The sequence below is a fragment of the Artibeus jamaicensis genome, unplaced genomic scaffold (genome assembly GCF_021234435.1).
Source record: "Artibeus jamaicensis isolate MK-2021 breed Jamaican fruit bat unplaced genomic scaffold, CSHL_Jam_final contig_497, whole genome shotgun sequence".
Classification (NCBI taxonomy): Eukaryota; Metazoa; Chordata; class Mammalia; order Chiroptera; family Phyllostomidae; genus Artibeus; species Artibeus jamaicensis.
In genome coordinates, this window is record NW_026521863.1 from 1,251,217 (window position 1) to 1,270,380 (window position 19,164).

At 61.7% G+C, this 19,164-nt stretch overlaps 1 protein-coding gene across 3 annotated transcripts; it reads right to left on the reverse strand.

Moving 5' to 3' along the window:
• Nucleotides 1–1,880: 1,880 nt before the first annotated feature.
• On the reverse strand, nucleotides 1,881–18,357 carry CCR6 (C-C motif chemokine receptor 6). Of its 3 annotated transcripts, XM_053668690.1 has the most exons (4): nucleotides 18,149–18,357; nucleotides 10,986–11,068; nucleotides 3,220–3,328; nucleotides 1,881–3,147 (listed from the first exon to the last, which is right to left on the reverse strand). In XM_053668690.1, the coding sequence occupies exons 3-4, from the start codon at nucleotides 3,226–3,228 to the stop codon at nucleotides 1,987–1,989; spliced, it is 1,170 nt and encodes a 389-aa protein (XP_053524665.1). In that variant the 5' UTR covers nucleotides 3,229–3,328; nucleotides 10,986–11,068; nucleotides 18,149–18,357; the 3' UTR covers nucleotides 1,881–1,986. The 3 variants fall into 3 exon arrangements, with proteins under 3 accessions (XP_053524665.1, XP_036982131.2, XP_053524664.1); XM_037126236.2 differs by lacking the exon at nucleotides 18,149–18,357 and having other exon boundaries at nucleotides 1,881–3,120; nucleotides 10,986–11,247; XM_053668689.1 differs by lacking the exon at nucleotides 18,149–18,357 and having other exon boundaries at nucleotides 10,986–11,247.
• Between the last annotated feature and the right edge of the window lie 807 nt (nucleotides 18,358–19,164).

Here is a 19,164-nt window from a genome sequence, read left to right on the forward strand (position 1 = left end):
CCCGAGGAGCACAGTTCTGACGGGAGCAGGGGCCCTGCCCCCAGACATGGCCCAACAGCACAGGGGTCAGAGTGGGCGCTGGAGGCAGAAACACGGCGGTCCCGCCGGAGCTGGACAGGGGAGAAGGCACGGATGCCGACACGCAGGGGACGATCATGGAAAGGGGACATGAGAACTGTGGAAGGACGATCCCCAGACACCGGCGCGGGAGCCCACCCACCGTGGCTCCGCGCCCGTGTGGGCTGCGGCACCGCCGCATCGCTGTCGACGTGCAGACCTACCTGACAGCGTGGCAGCCAGAGAAGAGAGGCTACCTAACGAAGCAGAGCGTTCAGTGCAAACACCTTTATTCATTGTGGCTGGAATTCTGCAGGGCTGCTGCTTACAGAGGGAAGCATCTGTCATCGGAGACTGAAGTCGCACGGACGCCCGCGTTTCCCGGCCGTGCCAAACACCCCCGTGTCCGCGAGCCGGTTGGGAGCATCGGCTCCCCTTCGAAGGCCACACCTGCGCCACCGTCACACTGAGAGCAGCGTTGGGAACGGTCCCCTTCGCTTTGGTTTCAGAGTCAGCTGCTCACAGGCTCAAAGGATTTGAGGTCCCCGCGCATCGTGGTCCCCCAGACAGACACCAAAGCCGGAAGGCGGTCTCTGCTTCACACTCAAATCCGTGTGACCTGGCGGAGCCACGTTTGGAAATACGGACTTGGAACCCTCAGATACCGCTTTGAATTTCATACAGCGACAAAAGCTCACAGGACAAGAGAGTTTCCGAGGACACGTCCATCAGCACTAAACATGCCGCCATTCACCTCAGCACTTTCCACGGGTTTGTCCCTTCGTAGCACATTTGTTTTCCCTCTCGTGTCCCATTATTTATACGAGACGCGGCCAAACACAGGTTCCGTGAACTTCTGGAGGTGGAGGAGAGCAGCTGAGGTCTGAGTCCTCAGTGACCCCAGGTCCCAGGCTGAACGGCTTCAGTGACAGCCAGCAGACGCCGACCTGCCTCTGGGCCCCGAGAGCGAACAGGGGCTCTTCACAGCCCTCCCACCTGCCCTCCCAGCCCACGCAGAAGGGGATGGAAGTTCCGCTGTCTGTTCTCAGCCAAGTCTCCTTGTCCCCTTTTCTAAGGCATCCCATGGATGAACGGTTTTCCACACCTAACGCTTTCAGTGGCACTACAGGCTCCGGTTTCGTTATGACTCGCTAAGCAAATATCTCATAAGGCCTCCAGGTGCTGGCTGGTTGCTGCGGGCAACCATCTGCCCAGAGCTCTTGGTCTGATGGCCTCCGACGGGACCGCCAGCTACAGGGACACACAGCCAGCTTCTGCTTTCCCACGGGCCTGAGCCACGGGGACAGCTCCCACTCACGCCCATGCACCGCCCTGACCGTGTTCCAACCGCGCCTCTGCTCGCACTCCTGAGCCCGTCCTCCTGCAGCCCGCCCGCCACCGCCGGTCCCCCCACCAAGGGCCTTGCAGGGCACGGGCCGCAGACGGGCTGGCCGGGGGACTCTGTGACCTCTCGCCTAGAATGAGCTGCATGTGGGCTTTCATTTGTTTCGTTTTTTTTGGTTTTCTGTTTTGTTTTTTTCAAGCTACTTGGGTTGGTTTTTTTTTGCTGACCGGAAGAAGCTGTGGTCTATGATGGCTTCATAAATGTTTCTGAAAATCTTCATGTTTGTAAACGAGTCCCTCCAACTCCACGGTTCCCAGGCCCATTTGGAGGGATGCTGGCTGTGGAACACGCCCGAGTCACGGCGTTTCCGGTGGAGAAAATCTGGGAAATGTGGCCGCCAAAGCCCACCCCCACCCCGCCTCACCCCACCCCACCCCCACCCCGTGGAGAGGTGCCCCGCCCTCGGCCCTCTGCAGTCCAGGGCCCGCGGGGAAGACTCTGCTCGCCTTTGCTCCCAGCCCACGTTCCTGTGCGTCTGAGCACCACACGTACACGAGAACGTGCCCACACGGCGCCCGAGCGCGTCACATGGTGAAGGAGGAGGCGTTGTCGTTGTCCGGGGTCTCGCTGTTCTGCCTGGAGGCGAAGGCTTCCGAGGGCAGCCTGGAGCAGGAGAAGCCCGCGGGCTTCTGGCCGCGCCGCACACACAGCAGGCCCTTCATGATCTTCAGGAAGTAGCCCCTGAACTTCTGGCCGATGAAGGCGTACAGCACGGGGTTCAGGCAGCAGCGCAGGAAAGCCAGGGCCTCCGTGCACTGCCGGGCGTAGCCCAGCAGCTTCTCCCCGTAGCAGGAGCGGTTCAGCCTGCCCAGCTTGGCCGCCGTCACCAGCAGCACCAGGTTGTGGGGCACCTGGCAGACCAGGAAGACCAGCACGACCGCGAGCACCACACGGATGGCCCGGTGCCGCTTGGAGTTCTGGGCGCGCAGCAGGGCTCTGACGATGAACAGGTAGCAGAACATCATGAACAGCAGCGGGACGAAGAAGCCGAAGAACAGCTGCAGCCCCAGCATCAGCAGCTTCCAGTGCAGGGGCTCGGAGAGGCCGGCGAACCGGGGCTCACAGACGTGGCTCTCCTGCACGGGGCCGCCCGGCACGTGGTTCTGCACGCGGTACTTCTGGTAGAAGATGAAGGTCGAGACGGAGATGAGGACCGACACGGCCCACACGGTCAGGCAGATCCCACGGTGGTGCGCCAGCGTCCGGGACCGCAGGCGGAAGGACTTGGTGGCCTGGACGATGGCGATGTAGCGGTCCAGGCTGATGCAGGCCAGCAGCAGCATCCCGCAGTAGAAGTTGATGGTGTGGATGCCTCTCACCAGCTTGCACATGGCGTTGCTGAACAGCCACTGTTCGGCGGCCTGAGTGGCTGCCAAGAACGGCAGAGTGAGGACAGAGAGGATGTCTGCGACGGCCATGTTCAAGAGGTACACGTCGGTCATGGACTTGGCCTTCTTGTAGAACGCAAAGGTGACCACCACCAGGACGTTGCCCAGGAGGCCGAACACACAGATCAAGGAGTAAGCGACAGGCACGAACAGCCTGGAGAACTGCCTGACCTCCTCCAGGGAGCAGAGCAGGTTGTCACTCTGACTCGGAGACAGGTAGTCGGAGCTGTTGCCCTCGTCCCCATACTGGTAGTAGTACGGCCCCGGTTCCTGAGGAACGAGCAAAGGCAGAGTGAGCTGTGCCAGGAGTTTCAAGCAGCCACAACCTGCGGAACTCGCCCGCCCCACCCAAACCAGGCGGAGACTCACTGTGGTCATTGTGCTGCTGGGCGGTGATCCAGGCAGGGCTGGGCCTGACAAGAAGGGCAAGGACTTCGACCCGCGGCCCGTCGGCGGAGCTAGCAGGAGGCAGGTGAGCCTGAGCAGGAAAGGAAGCCAGGTATGCTGTGGTTAACCCTGCGTCGCGTTCCGGGAGAGCCAGAGACTCGGGGTGCTGGCAGGGGAGGACACCCACTCACAGCAGGGGCGGCACCCCCGTGGGCAGGGCCCGCCGTCCCAGCCCCGACAGTGACGGGAAAGCTTGTGTCCCGACTGGACACAAGCGGACAGGCTGGTCCAGGGGCGGTGGCCAAGTGCCGAGACGTGCCGACGCCTCAGCTGTGGCGTGAGCAGGGCGACGTCGGCCCAGCTGCAGACTCGGATCTGCCCAGAAATCTCCGTGCTGAGTTCGGCGGAAGCGCGCTCTACAGGACTCCCCTGAATGGGGTGGGGGGGCAGGCCCAAACGTCTGTCACTCACAGACCGCTCGCAGTGCAGGTCCGGGCCTCACCCGGGGGGCCTGCGAGAACGCTGCCAGGGCTTTTATAAAGTTTGTGCATGCGGTTGCTCTCAAGGTAAACTACAGCAGACGCTCTGGTAGGAGCGGTAGGAACGCACGTGTTCTTAAAAGCTACAGACACGTCCCATGTACACTGTTTACAGCCACTCGTCTGCCAGGCAGACGCAGCAAGACCCTCAAAAGCCAGAGTGCGGGGAGGTCGAGGCCGGCACGATCAGGAGAGGCTGTGCAGACAGACCCGCTCAGGGTCCTCGGAGACAGCGCGGGGGTGGGTGGGGACCCTCTAGCGTTCCTTAGCAAGGTGGGCAGTGGGTGGCACAGGTGACAGTCAGTCACACAGCCACTGATGGGCGTGGGGTGGCCGTCGGAGGCGGAGCGGATGGCCATGTGGCGCCCAGCTGACACCCCTCTGAAGGGAACCCCCTTCGGCCCCACTGCATACGATGGGTCGTGTGTTCTGACCTCAGACTTAACCCTGTTCCACACCCACTGGGGAGATGCCCCCTGAGCGCGGCCCCACGGGTGCCAAGAGCAACCCACCGCCAGCTCCGACAGCAGGACGCTATCGGGGACCCATCATGCACCTGCGTGCTGCCATGGTGGCCATGGGGCGCGCAGAAAAACAAGGGCCTGGCCCCTGGGGAAGAGAACCTGTGTCGGGAAGGGCTTTGTCCTGGTCAGCAGGCGGAGCTGGCGGGGGCTCAGGGACGCTGCGCCTTTGCTGAACGGTGTCCACCTGGGAGGCACTGTTTAATTTCCTCTCGTTTATGCTGTTTTGATCAGGATGGCCGAATGATCGTGAGAGACCCGCACCACCCCCCCAGGGTGTCAGTTCCCCATTGCTTAGGGGGATGGTGGGGCCCGTGGGGCGCAAACAACACACAAACAGGAACAATGACGGAGTCAGGAGGCTGCAGCTCAGGGCCGGCACTCCCAGCAGCAGGCCACGGTCACGTTACGTGGCTGCCAGTCACTTGGTGTTCCTGGAAGTGATTCAGCCGCCAAGACCACCGCTTCACCACAAAGCTCATGTGAGCTGTTTCGGGGAAATCGGGCCGGCGCCGCGGTGCCACCGCGAGGCGAGAGGAAGCCCGTGCACCTGCTGCTCGCCCACATGGCCTCGGACCCGGGGCAGCGGCTGCCAGCTCTTGGGGAGACAGGCTGCTTCTGCCAAGAGAGCTGTGCAGTGAAGACATGGGGACGTTCCAACGTCAAGGGTTCTGGGCCCGGCCGGGTGGTTCAGAGGGTTGGAGCATCATCTCTGTGCACCAGAAGGTTTTGGTTCCATCCCGGGCAGGGCACCTGCCTCAGGTGCAGTTCAGTCTCCGATTGGCCGTGTGCAGGAGGCACATGGTCGATGTTTGTCTCTCCCTGTCTCTCTCCTTTCCTCTTGCTCTAAAATCCATAAACGTATCCTCAGGTGAGGATCACAAACATAGATATTTCTGTGCCTTCTCTGATGAACTGAGAGTAAGAGGCACGTTATCTTCCGGGGCTGATGAAAGGCAGGTGAAGCATCCCGTCATCTGTCCGCATCCAGTGGCTGATGAGTCGCTGGCTGTGAAGTCCTTTGAACCGCGTCTGGCCCCTCTTGCTTTCAGGGCCCTCCTGGCCCTCCCCGCATGCGCCCCGTTCTCGCCGGGCCCTCTCTGTAGCCACTGCCGCACAGACGGCACGGCCAGCTCAGCTGGTCCCGAACGGGCGCGGCTCTCCCGAGTCCCATTTCTCCAGCAGAGGAGGGAGCGCGAGGGACCGACCCTTCCTGCTGCGATGGGGAAACGAGGCTGGGTTCGGGCTGCTCTGTCCACCTGGCTTTTCCCAGCGTCTCCCCTGGTGCTCCACCGCTTGAGTCGGGTGTCGGGTGCTGCTGTACCAACGACTCACTGTCCCCAGCTGCCTGAGCGCTGGTCCCTCGCAGGACTCCTTACCCCTCTGCCCCTGGGGCGTCCCCCACGCGGTACCAGAGCAGACCTTGGAACTCTGGTGCCCACAGAGTCCCGGAGGATGGACCTGCACAAGAACCTACAAAACCACCGGCAGAGAGTCATTTGGGATCCTTGTGCCGGAGCGGCCACCTGGGGTCGATTCGAGGCCGGAATGACAGGAGAGCGGGGTGGGCGGGGCACTCTCAGCTGGCCAGCGTTTCCTGACTGTCTCTCTCGTCAGTTCCTAGCTGTGGTTGTCATGGTGACATTGACATGTGACCATGTGCCCCTGCAGACTGCAGATGGGGGGCGTGCAGTGCAGACATTGCAAGTCCGTGATCCACCTGAAATGCAGATGGGGCCGCACGGACCAGGTAAAAGCACAGATGGGTGTTTGCTTGTCGGCCCCCACATGGTACCACCCCTCATGGCCGCCCAGTGCGAGACCCTAACTGGGGTCTCTTCTGCCCTGTGCTGCCATTAGTTCCACCGACGTCAGAGACAAAAATAGAGGAGGCAGGCTCACCGGGTCTGAGCGCGACGGGCAGCCTGAAAGTATCATCCTGAGGCCGATGAGAGGACCAGACGGTGGTAGGTCCAGCCGGTGAGATTCGGCCGGCCAACAGAAGGGCCTGCCCTCGGACTGGGAGGGCCCACTTCCAGACGGAAACGAGGCAGCGGAAATTAGAAGAGCTCATTGGCACTCAGTGAGGACAGGAGACTTTGCTAGGGGACAGCGGACACCGTGCCCTGCGGCGCTGGGGGCGGGCAAGCCCTGGCTGACTGCTGGGATCTGTAACAGGAGCCTCTATGGGGCAGCAGGAGCTCTGCCCGGGGGACCGAGGGGACCCGCCCCCAGAAGGGGGTGAGCTCTCGAAATGGAGACCCCTTCCCGGCTGAGCCGGGGCCAGAGCTGCGGGGGAAGCCGGGGAGACAGAAGATCTGAAGCGAGAGAGGGCATCTGTCCGCTGCCACCGCTGCTTCTCACTGCAGGTCACACAATGACACGGAGGCTCCAGGAGCTGGGACGGGCCCTCTGCCGACAGCCTGCGCGCAGGTGGGAGTCGCGGTCCTCCGACCACGGAAAGCTGCACTGTGGCCACGGCGGCCCGAGCGGACGCGCAGCCTCCGTCAGAAGCTCCAGGAGGAGCCCAGCCCCGCTGCTCCTGGGTGTCAGGCTGCGGCGAGACCGCGGCCAAGCTTCTGACCCCCAGAGCCACCGGGCGCAGAGTTTGGGTGGTTTCAGCTGCTAAATCTGCGGCGGTTTCTCGTGGCCTCGTTCGGGAGAAAACAGAACGAACCGCAGCAACTCGTGGGCATGGACAACAGTGGGGGGCTGCTGGGGGGGTGCAAGGCAACTAAATGGCAATGGAAAAAAATACAGTAAAAATTAAATAAAAAATAAAATAAGAGACTACAAAAAAAAAACCCTTAGCGTTTAGAATGAGGCAAGAGACAGCACCGTCCACCCCGCACGGGTCAGATGGCACAGTGACTCCCAGTGACCGAGGTGGCGGCAGCTGGAACTGGGTGAAGCGAAGGGACTGATAGGAACTGTGTCTCGAACCGGGGGTGTTCGGTCTTAGAAACTGACGGGCCGGTGACGAATGAGGTTGTCAACCACTCGCTGTCATTTGAAAGAGGGTCTGGGCTCCCACCCCCACCCCCCGAGGGTAACACGACGCCGGCACAGAGACTGGGGGGGGCAGAATCGTCCTCGCGGGGGCAGCCCATCTGGACGCCTCGCAACTGTGAAGGTGCCGGCTGCCCTGCGGGACGGCCCGCTCCCGGCCAAGCCTGGGGGCCGAGTCCCAGGGGACGGGTGGTGGAAACGGGGCGGCCCCCCCCCGGCTGAATCCGGCTCTGTGGGCACTGCTGTGCATGGAGAGGAGGGTGAGCGGCAGGCTGGGGCCCCTGGGAAACTCTAACTGCATTTATGGGCGGCAGGGGGCAGACCTGGCTGTGCCCCCGGGAAGCGCCTTGAGCCCCCTGCACTGGGGCATCTGGGTTTCTCACTGCCCAGAAGCCTAGACATGGTGGGCTGCTGGCCGCGGTCCATGGAGGCTGCCGGAGCCAAGCTCCCGGGCCCCGGTCAGCTGCCTCACCAGGTGACAGAAGCAGCGAGCCGCAGAGAATATTTTTGCAGGACGGCCGCGGCGCCCGGTGCCCCTCTGCAGCCTGGAACCGCTGTCGGTGAGTGAGCTGGTCAGACAGCTCAGGGCTCCTCCGGCCAAGGGAGTTTCTGTGTGTGCACCCAGGGCTGGCCTGTGTCGGCACGGCCTGAGGGCCGGCAAGAGGGGTGGTCCTGCAGGTGTCCCTGTGGCCAGGACACGCGTCCCTCTGCAGGACTGTGCATCACAGGGGACCTGGCTCCAAATGACAAGTCAGGGGGACAGCCCAGCAATCACACGTGAGTCCTCGAGGAGGCCCGGGTGGGAGCGAGGGCGGGAGAGGGTGCTCTGGGTAAGGAAGGCTGGGAACCGCTGCCCACACCCTCCTCTAGGGTGCTCACATCACAGCAGAGTCAACGGCCCCTAGAACTCGGCTCCAGGAGCGCCCCAAACCTCCTCACCCAGGGTGTCTCCTGGGACACTGGGGACAAAGCCCCTGGAGGGGGTGCTCATCAACCCGCCCGTGAAGGGCAGGCACGGGCTCCAGGCGCACACACCGCTCACCCACCAACTCCGCCTCCGCAGTGCTGACCCTGCCAACGTGGCTGGGTGCGCCCGGGGCGCAGGGGTCACAGGCCCTCAGGTGGCACGCAGGCCCCCAGGCCAGTGTCTCTCGGGACCAGAGGCAGTCACTCAGAAACACAGGAAACAGAGTCCGTGGGCCCCCAGCTGCCTCCTGGCCGACCACCTTCTCATCTCAGACACACCTAGAAGCCAACTTTTACGGAGAGATACGTCTCGAAGCGGCTTTGCTTCCATCTCAGAGGCACAGAATGCAAAGCTGACCCTTCGCTTTGCTGTCGAATTTAAGGTGTAAACACATCGCCTTCTAGGTGACAAGCACAGGTCCGGAGCCCTGAGAACCAGGCGTGTGCAGATGAGAGATGGACACAGCTTCCGCCCGTCAGTGGCGACATGTCAAAGATTTCGGTGCCACGCCTGAGAAGGATGCTGCTTTGAGGAAAACTCAGCAGTGACTTTAGTAGACCACCATTTTGAACGTAGTATTTTAAGTGAAATACTGTGGGTTTCTAGCATCGTTTTTGTTAGTCAGGCAGACAATGTCTCCGAAACAGCAAACTGATGAATTCAATCTAAGGCAAGCACAGTGAGACCTAAAGTCAGAAGGGAGACAGCCCACCCTGCGCAGCTGAGGACCAGCCGGCGTCCCGCCCTCCCAGCTCCGTCCCACCGGCCCCGCCCCAGGCCTCTCGGCCTTCGCTTCGGCGAAACCCTTTGGACTTTTAGGCCCTGGGGGTCCCTGGTCACATGCAGGGACAGGAGGGAGACACTCTAAGTCTGTAGCAGCAAGCACCTTAGCTGGTGTCTGTTAATGGACAACAGGCCGTTGGGGCGGGGGGGGCGGGGCGGGGAGCTGGTGGTCAGCGCCCTGGTGGGGCCAGGTGAAAGGGGACAGATGCCAAGAGCAGAGGAGGTAGCCATAAAGGCAGAGCTGCGGCTGACAGGCCAACCCCAGCTCTTGGTCCGTGTGGCTGAGGGCAGCCTTACCCAAGAAAATTAAATATAGGAAAGACATCTTTAATAACATCAGTGAAATACCATCAGCAAAGAAAAATGTGTTAAATTTTTAATTTAAGCAGATGCAATCACAAGTGTGTTTGTTAAAAGTAAATCAAATCGGAAGACTTAAAACCTGTGCTTTCTCTCTGAACAGAGATACTGCAAGGAAAGAGAGAAGAACAACACAGCATGTGTGTCACGTGCACCAGCACACCTCTGCGTGCATGCGAACACACATGAGTCGTGTGTGGGTGCATGCACGTGTCAGCGTGCGTGGGTGCGAATGTGTGTCCTGGGTGTTCGTGCACCTGTGCATGCGTACACACACGAGTTGTGTGAGGCACACATGTGTCAGCATGCATGGGGGCACACGTGTGTGCTGGGCGGTGACTGCCAGGTACTTTCTGGGCACTGGGACCACTGATTTTTATCTCCCGAACCTCACGAAGCCTCCCCGGCCGGCGGCACGCCCACTTCACAGAGGGAAAGGCTGCGGCCCACGCAGGCGGCCCCACTGCCCCCCATCATCTCCAGGGGCCTTCCTGAGGGACCGCAAAACTGCCGCAGGGCCTTAAGTAGTGTTCTTCTGAACCCCCTTGCGGAGCCCAGAACCGCACACCCCGCGCCCGTCTGCGTTCCGCGAGCACACACTCGCTCCCTTCTGCACCGCCCGGCGCCGCGTCCCAGTGCCGTCAGAGGAGCGCCGGTGTGGCTGAAACTCCAGGCCGGCTTCCTTCTGCTTTTGAGCAAGAGCGGTTAACACAGAAGTCAGAAGGTTTTTTCCAGTGATTTGTATATAGGTTGGTGGTTTCTTTTCTCTTATTTTTGGTTCCGTTTGCTTCTTGGGAAGCCAGCTCTTACATTTTCTTTTTTATTTACAGAAAACATCTCTTGAGCCTTTTTCAGAATTACTTTAATTCAGACTTTGCATCTATCTCTTTGCAGTGCCGATGTCTAGGATACCTGATTTCTGCTCCCCTGCTGGCTCTGTGGGGTGTATGGCGGACCCTTCTACAATCATTATGAATGTTTTATGGCCGCAAGAGCCTGACTTCATCGTCATTATGCATTTGCACCTGCGATCAGAGTTTTTCCAGTACTTCCCTGAGTTTCACAAAAACGTGCACCTGATCGATTCCTCTCGGTTTTCCTCACCAACTCCTTCCCACGGACGACCCCCACCCGCCATTCCATACCTCGGCTCCTAGCCTTGCTTTGCATAAGTCACTTTCTGCATTGCCTCCAAAACATTCTCAGCTCAGCTCTCGGATTCTCAAAATCTTCTTGAGTCCTCAGTTAAACAAAAAATCACCTCTCTCTCTCGAGGCGATGCCCGAACCTCCCCCAGGCTCTAGGGAGAGGCGGTTAGAATGAACGCTCTCCCTGTCCGGGGCCATTTCGGGGTCAGCGGACTCCTCGGCAGCACAGCCCTGTTACCAAAACGAGCAGCACCATGTCGGAGGGTGCGTGCGTCTCAGCGCAGGCCCGGTCTGCCCCCGCCCCCCACCCCGCACTCTGGAATCTCTGCATGAAGCAGTTCTATGTCTAAAGGTCCTCAGGTGAGAGGACCAAAGATGCCTCGACGGTTTGGAAGGAGGGAAGGCGGTGAGCTGTGCTTACCTGAGGCCATGCCGGGACCCACTGAGGACGGTTCAGTCACACCCCCCGGTGATGCTCCACGCTCCCAGGCCACCGGCGAGACTCTGAGGACAGGAGTTCCAGAGGTCATTAAGAAAAGTCAGTGAGAGACTAGAATGGGACAAAGGCAAATTGCTGAATTACCACTTCCTACTTAAAAGTAACGCCTTTCTGCCCAAATGCAGATGGTTAACCATCTATATCCTGTAGGTTATAAAACAACCATGTGACCCTCTGGAGCACCAGTGGGGCCAGCCGCGTGGTTGAGCCCCGCCAGGCCCTCCGGACAGATGGCCCACGCAGGCCCCGCCCTGCGCCTGGCCGACCCTGACCGGCTGGCCGGGGAGCCGTGGAGGTGCTGAGAGACGCCCCCGAGGCCTGTGGTTAGGCTGTGCACAGCTGGTCCCGGGGGTGGGGGACGGCGCTGCTCCAGCCTCCGAGCGTCGAGGGGTAACCGGGCTGGGCCACGTCCTGTACGTCTGGAGTGGCTCTTGAGGAGTGAGAGCTAGTATTACTGTGACTGCGTGGTGACCGGTGCTAACTGGACACACAGTGGCCAACCGCGCCACAGTGCACTCAAATGCAAATTGCTGTGCTGTGCACCTGAAACCAACAGTGCTGTGTGTCTGTCACATCTCAGTGAAAAACACACTCAGGGGACAAGCTGGCGTGTGCCCTGTCGCTCAGCACGACCAGAGTCGGAAAGAGTGGATGACTCACTCAGGGCCTCATTCTTAGGAGCAAGTAATTAGAAAAATCTTTAAAGCGTCATCGAGGTGCTCACAACCCAGTAGCGTGTGGCTGGGAACCGAGTCTCAGGGACAGGGAGGCGCTGCAGCCACAGGGCCCTGGGGGCCTAAACAGGGACAAATGCCACCAGCTCGGGGCCACCTTTCAGGAGTGAAGTGCAGAGCGGTGGGGGCGCCAGTCTCCCGGGAGGGACCCCACCCCTGCTTCTGCCCCCAGACAGGGAGTCCACGGGGACTTCGGCTCTGGACTCTGATTGGCTCCCGGCCCCACCCTGGGCCTGCCTCCCGCCCCGGCGCCCCCAGGCCTGCATGGGGCTGGGATGTTCTGGGTCCCGATACTCCTTCTGGGTTTCAAAGTGAGATCCAGACTCCTTTGCCTGTCGGAAATGAGTATTTCAGATGGTGACCGCGTGCACAGCGCCACACGGACACCTCCACGGGCCAATCCCCTCCTGCCTTTGAGGAACCCGCACAGCTGGAAAGTAGAGGCATGTGCACCACCATGCGACCAAGTGCCAGCCATGCCCAGCACGTGACGATCTGCCACTGAGGACACGGCAGTGGGGGTATGAGGCGCATGGAGGAGGCAGGGAGTGTCCCCCAGCCCCAGTCTGAGCGGCATCTGGGAAGGAGGGAGGGTGGGGCTCCGCCGGGGAAATCTGGCAGGTGTGGGGAGCAAACAGCAGGAGCAGGGGAACACAGTCACCGTGGAGGGCAGGGCTGCGTGCGTGACCGTGGCCCTGCTGTGACGGGGAGCAGGTACACAGGACTGACGAGGAAAGAGACACAGGGGACAGGTGCAGCCACGGTCGGGGGCAGAGGCAGGACCACCGGCTGACGGCGGTGCCAGGGACAGGCTTCCGGGTGCCTGGGGCTGACGCCTTGACGTCCCCTCGGTCTGTCTCGCTGACCCTCACGACCAGCCTAGGCAGTGTGGCGCCCTCAACCTGGAACTCGGGGACAAAGTGACTTCCTCAAATTCATCTGCTCCCACCCTGAGCAGCCGGGGCTCAGAGCCACACCGTCTGGCCCCAAAGGTCATGCCTCTCTGGGATAAACATGAAGAGGAAATAGTGTTTGGGAGACTTTCCGAAAAATCAGTGAGGACCAAGACGAAGGAGGGAAAAAAATGTTGCCAAATTTTCCATGTTGACCGGAACAGAGAAATCGCGGCTGGAAACTTATTTCTAGGTTTCTAACATGTTTATACGCAGAGAAGTTGTAGAAACTGACCAAAGGGGAAGGAAATGAGTCTCATTTCAGGCGCACAGACTGCGACAAGCCTGAGGTGCTGTGTGACCGGAGACAACTGACGTGACTTCAGGTCCGCGGCAGCCACAGACGAGTCTTTTCTCAAGTTCATCTCTGGGGCTCTGTCTCCTCAGATGGACAAAAGCGAAGGTTAGAGATTTGTAAAGGGTTAGTGTGGCGGGTAGAGACACACACAGCACGTCACTCCTGCAGGGGCTGGCACAGGGGCACAGCTGGTGGGGCGGCGACGGTGGCCATGGTGGTGGTGGCGGCGATGATGGTGGAGGTGGCGGTGGTAGAGGAGGGGAGCTCCTCTTGCAGGGGAGCTCTGGCCAGAGGTGCAAGGAGCTATGCACAGAGGGAATGTCACTAAGCTCAGATGTGTGCCCCGCAGCCCTGCCGGCCTGTGCTTACCCTTAGGCAACAGGGAACAAACTGAAAGCAGAGAAGCCACAGAAGGAAGTGGCCGTCAGAACGACAGGCCAGTCAACAATGGACGCGGCATTCCTGAGGCAGGCACGGAGGCAGGTGCGGGGAGCTGGGGACGGGGCACTGGCCTCCGCCTGTCGTCGCGGCGGCCTGCGGTGCCCGCGGGAGACGGCCGTTCGGGGAGGGCGTCCGGTGGAGGCCCCAGTGCGGGGTTGGTGAGAACACGGAGGACGCGGGAGAACACGGTCGCAGAAAACCGGATTTCAAATCGTCGGCCGTGAGACTCAGGGAAAGAGAGCGCCACGAACACAAGTCGCACTTTGTTGGTTCAGCCCTGGGCGTCGGCGGGCGCCCCGTGGCGCACGCCAAGAGGGCAGTGTCAGCCCCGGGGCGGGCGCCCCCGTGGCGCACGCCCCGGGCGCCCCGTGGCTGACACTGCCCTCTTGGAGGGTCCCACCTTGGACCCCGAAGCTCTGGTTTCCTGACTGGAGGCTTTTTCTGCTTGCCCTTCAGGTGGGACCCGGAAGGACAGAGGTGTTATCGGACTCCTCAGCCAACGTGCGGACACGACTCGCCACCGCCCCCACGGGAACGGGGGTCAGCACGTCACACTGGCATCGCCCTCCCGGCCCCGTCGGGGGGGCTGCCTTCGCCAGGCAGACCACCACCCTGGCTCGCCTGGAGCAGAAGCACTTTCTGAGATGTGGCGGCTTCGGCACCGAAACCAGGACAGTCCCGGGAAGACCGGGAAGGTCGGTCACCTGGGTCTGGCAGGAATGCCAGCGCCGAGAACTGGGCGCCGGAGTCCCGCTCAGTGGGCTGGAGCACACCACGGCGCCTCGTCACGGAGCGCGACTCCGGGGCTGCAGGGCCCGGGGTGAGGAGGAGGGCAGAACGGCCGTGCACAGGGCCCCCTCCCGTGGGCGCAGGAGGAGAAAGGCCTCGCTCTCGGGGACACCCAAAGGGAAGCTCAGGCCGAGGGCGTGAAGGCGCAGGGAGACGGTTTTGCCAGGACAGGACGACTCTGGACGTGCCGGCCGCCTCGTTGCGGGCTCAGTGCCCCCCTCCTGTGGCCGTCCCTCCCTCCCAGATGTGCAGCGGGGCTGCGGCGGCCACCGGAGAGCAGGCCACTGCTCGGTGAGCGGGGGGCAGAGGGTTAGCCGAGCAGGGCCGCCCGACCCGGGACGAGGAGAGCTGGGGCTGGCCAGGGCGTCCCAGAGGGTTTGGTGCCGAGGAAGGCAGCGTGAGAGAGTGTCCTGAAGGGCCTTCAAGCGACACGAGGAGAGTGGGGAGCTGCCTCTCCCTCACACCTCAACCGGAACGGGCCACTGGGGCCAGCGGCGGACTGGGCCGGGCCAACATACCTTCCTGTTCCCAGGCTTGGTCTCCGACAGGGTGGAGGAGGAGGCTCGTCCAAACGCTGTGTGGGCCTCATGAAAATCACCGTCCCTTTACAAAATGCCATCTGAGGCCCCAAATGGACACGCCTCACCCTGACCGCGCAGCCGGACACAGCCTTGTCCTCACCAAAGTTTGTAACTGCAGGTGGGGAGTGGATGAAGCCATGCTCACCGTGTGGCCAGGGAGGGGACGCAGCAAAATGAAGGGGCGGGGGCCTGGGGCGCAGGGGCGAGAGGAAGGCCATCCTGTCTCCGTGGGCTGGATGTTGAGGGGCTCGCTCATGTGGTGGCAGAGCTTCCAAGGACAGTGGAAGGACCCGTGACAGTCTCGCTCAGGTTCACCGCCCGGGCCATGACGCCGCTCGGCAGCTCCTGCGACCCTTGTCCCAGGGTTCCCAGAACCTGTACGGGGGTGGGCGGGGTGGGGGGTCACAGCCCCACAGAGCTTGGGAGGCTGGAGCCCCGGTATCGCCACCCGACGAGATTGTGCCCGTCAGTAAAAGAGCCCTGGGCGGCCCTGAAATGAACGCCCAGCGGAAGAGGCTTTGCTGGGACTGAAAGATACCCCAGGCCCTCACCGAGGGCCCAACTGATCTCACTAGGACAGATGGAGCGCAGTGACAGAAAGGCCCGTTCACCGGTTCTGCCAGATCCAGAGCTCAAGGGGCACTGGGCCCACTCAGCTGGGCGCTGGGCCTCAGGCCACCTCAGAGCCAGGGGGCGAGGCCTCCATCTCGGATCGAACAGAGGACGTCGGGACGCCCGCTGGGCAGCTGCTGTCTCAGAAGTGCATGTGGGAGGGTACGTGCAAACCGTTCCTGCCATCGTCACGGAATCTGAAAGGGCTCAGATCCACTCTCGAGACCAAAGGAGGCCGACCGAAGGAGGCCGACCGACTTCACTGCGCTTTCGTTTAAGGACACACACAAGACCGGTTTTTATTTGGCGAGAATATCTGTTCATCTGCCAGAGAGAAATCTGAAAGCCACACAGCCCTTAGAGTTGGAACCTCCAGCCGAACGATGTCGCTGATAGGGAAACCCACAGAGAAGCGGCGCAGCCTCCGCCCGCAAGCCCGTGAAGACACTGCTGCCTGCAGGTGCGGGCCGGGCAGGGGGCCCGGCCTCTCTGATTGACCCCGCCCTCCGTGACCCAGATTCAGCGGCGCCTTCGCTTTCGTTCTGCCTGATCCGGGCGGCCAGGCTGTTCACGAAGGTGCCACAGAGGGGAGTGGGCGAGGCTGTGATGCTGTGAGGGCCGCCATGGGCGCCCTGGGGACCTCTTGCTCGTGCTCACGAAGGCGGCTGCCAGGGCAGTGTGGGGAGGGAAGGGGCCTGCCCCCCTGGGCCCCTTCAGGTGGAAAAAGCACAGCAGCAGGCGTACCCCTCGGGAGACTGACCTGCATTGGGTCGAGGTCGTCTGCACCTCCAGGAGGCTCCGTTGCACCCTGTGCGTCGAATCGCCTCTCCCGGGGTGAGGTGTGGGTTCGGCTGAGTGGGCCTGGGATGCAGACCGAGACCCTGCGTGGGACTGCCCTGCACTTGGGCAGAACGGTCTAGAGGCCTCAGCTAAGTGCACGCCATTTCTAGCCCCTTAAGCTCACCTCCTCCTGCCCCAGGAACGGCAGAGGCTCGGGTGCAGCGAGTCGGAGAGGAGAGCACAGGGCCCGGTGGGGCCGAGCTCCAGTCCCTCGGAAAGGTGCCAAACGGACCCTCAGCAGAGGCTGCGAGGGGCCGCCCCCCACAGTGCTCAGGGACCCGGTTCCCCCAGCTACGGGCGGCCTGGCTCTGCGTCTGTGCACATGCTGGACGAGGTGCCACGGAGCCCAGGGTCCCAGTTGTGGCGGCGGCCCCGCCCCCAGCCCCTGCTGGTGATTTTCGCGCCGCTCCCGGCCTGTGACCGGTACCCTCTTCCTGCTTCCTCGTTCGGTTTCCTCTTGCTCCCTGCACCCCACTCCCCACTCTCTCCCCAGGACAGAAAAGTAGGAGGACGGAAGAGGGGCGTGTTCTGAACCCCGACCCTCTCTGATGAAGGACCGTGCACCGGGCCCCGCCCTGGAAGCCCAGCCCATGTCGGAGCACACGGCGACCTCGAAGCCGCTGTTCTTGGGGAGACGGGCTCCAGACGCACTTGCATCGAGGTGGGTCATCTGCGCTTTAAGACGCGAGCCCTGACCGAGGAAACCCCCTCCGGCCTGTCTCTGGCCGATGTCCGGCGCCCGGCCCTGCCTCCGGCCTGCGGGGCCTCTGCACCCAGAGGTTCAGACACCAGGCCCGGCTCGCCGCTGCCTTCAGTGGCCCCAGGCGAAGCGCCCTGGGCTGCCCTGCCTGTACTTTGGGGTTTGCGCCCCAACCTCGGAGGGCAGTGGCCCTGCCTGGCCCGCAGCGCTGGATTCCAGCGCTCGCCCTTCCTGCCCCGCCCCTTCCAGGACGGCCCGGCCCTGCGCTGGGAAACCCAGCGGGTCAGACCAGCACCTAAAATAGGACCCGGCACACCTGTCCGCGCACCTGAGGCCTCCCCTGGGAGCGACTCCCGAGGGCCTGGGCAGGGGCTTCGGGTGGCTATTTCGGCCGCAGGCTCTCTGCTTCTGCTCGCTTCCTCTTTCTCCGTTTGTCTCGCAGGCTTTGTATGACAGAGAAGAGGCCACCGGGCCAGGGAGGCTGGAGCTCATGTTTGCACTCGGACTCAGAGAAGACTCAAGCGGGACTAAAATAGACGCCTGCGCTACGACCTCGTGTAAACACAAATGGCGTCTTAAACGGTGTGAACACACTAACCCACAGCACAGTGAAACTAATCACCAATTAACACTTTCACTCGGGAGAAGGTGTTATCACCGCAGCTCCTTCCCGTGAATCACAGTGCTGTGCACTGAGCCGGGCTTCGAAGCCATCCCACCTGGGTGTGTGCCCTGCCCTGCTCACCTCGGCCACGCCTGTCCCCTCACACGGCCGGTCACCTGTCCGAGTCTCGTGCACACCGAGACCCACCCGAAGCCCCAGCCCCGCAGGGGTGCCCACCGACAGCCAGTCCCCCTAATGTGTCCCTCGCACCCACCTGGGCCTTCTGACAGAGCTCGAGGGACGGCACAGCTGAGGTCTCAAGTCCCGAGTGCACCCGACCCCACAGGCGCCACGGTGGTGGGCGTCCCTTCTCCCTTCCCACCTGTGGCCAACGTGGTCAGAGCCAGTGTGCGTCAGCCGGCATCTGACTCGGCCACACAGTCTGTGATCTTCTCGCCTCTGAAGCATAAAGTGGCGACAAAGCCAACTGAGGCGCAGCGTCCTCTAAATTCCGGGACCAAACGCAAACTCACCGTTTTCTCGGTCCACCAAGGAGAGCAGCCACCCAGTGGCCTCAGGCTCCCGAACTTCAGGTTCTGACCTCTCCAGATCTCTCTTCCCGGTGACGGCACCGTGGCCTCCTGCGTGCAGACCTGCGCTGCCCGGCCAGCCCCACGCGCGGGTCTCAGTGCTGTGCGCCCACACGCCGGGCCGCGTGGCAAACTGACTCACCACAAATTCGATTCTCCCAGCACCGACGTCGGCTCACAGAAAGGTGACACATAGGTGGAAGGAAGGAAGGCAAGCTTATGTAACTAGGTCACTTGATAATTTCAATTTTAGATGCAAATTTCTCGTGTGTGTTTCAGAATTATTCGTCGGTGGAGCGTTTTTGATTCTGTCTTCTTGGAAACCCCAAGTAAATTAGAAAGACGATGAAGCTCCGAAAAGTCCCAGACCATCTCTAGTACACGCAGCAGCTGACTCCCCACAGCTCTGTCCTTTAAAAGGGTAAAAAGCCCGAAACACTACCTGGCGTGGGCTTTCGCAGGGAAACATTTGAGGAGCAGAGAACACTGTAGGTCTGTGATCACCCAACAGGCGACAGAACCGGCTGCGGGGGAGACATGCCACCCCAGCGGTGTTGCGCTGCCCCTTTGGCAGCCCCCACAGCACCGGCCGCCCCCACGCAGGGCAGGAGAGGCCTGGCTGCCCACAGCGCCCAGGGAACTGTCTGTGTGCGTTTTGGGAACAGCTCTGTAATGTGAGGGGACCTAAGTCTGAAATAAGCCTGAGTCTGACTAGAAATGCCCCCGAGAAAAGCCCCAAGTCAGCCCGAAACCCCAGGGCGTGCAGGGTGAGGAGTGGGGGTGACTGGCCTCTGGTTGGCCTCCCGACCCCAAGGTCACTGAGCGCCGTGTAAGGCTGACTAAAAAGCACTTCTCGTCTTACTTTCTCACTTAACCCTGACAAGCAAGTCTGGAGAAGTGTCTGGCAGGTGGGCAGACGCTAGCACACAAAGCAGGGAAGTGGTCTGGCCAGGAGCGTC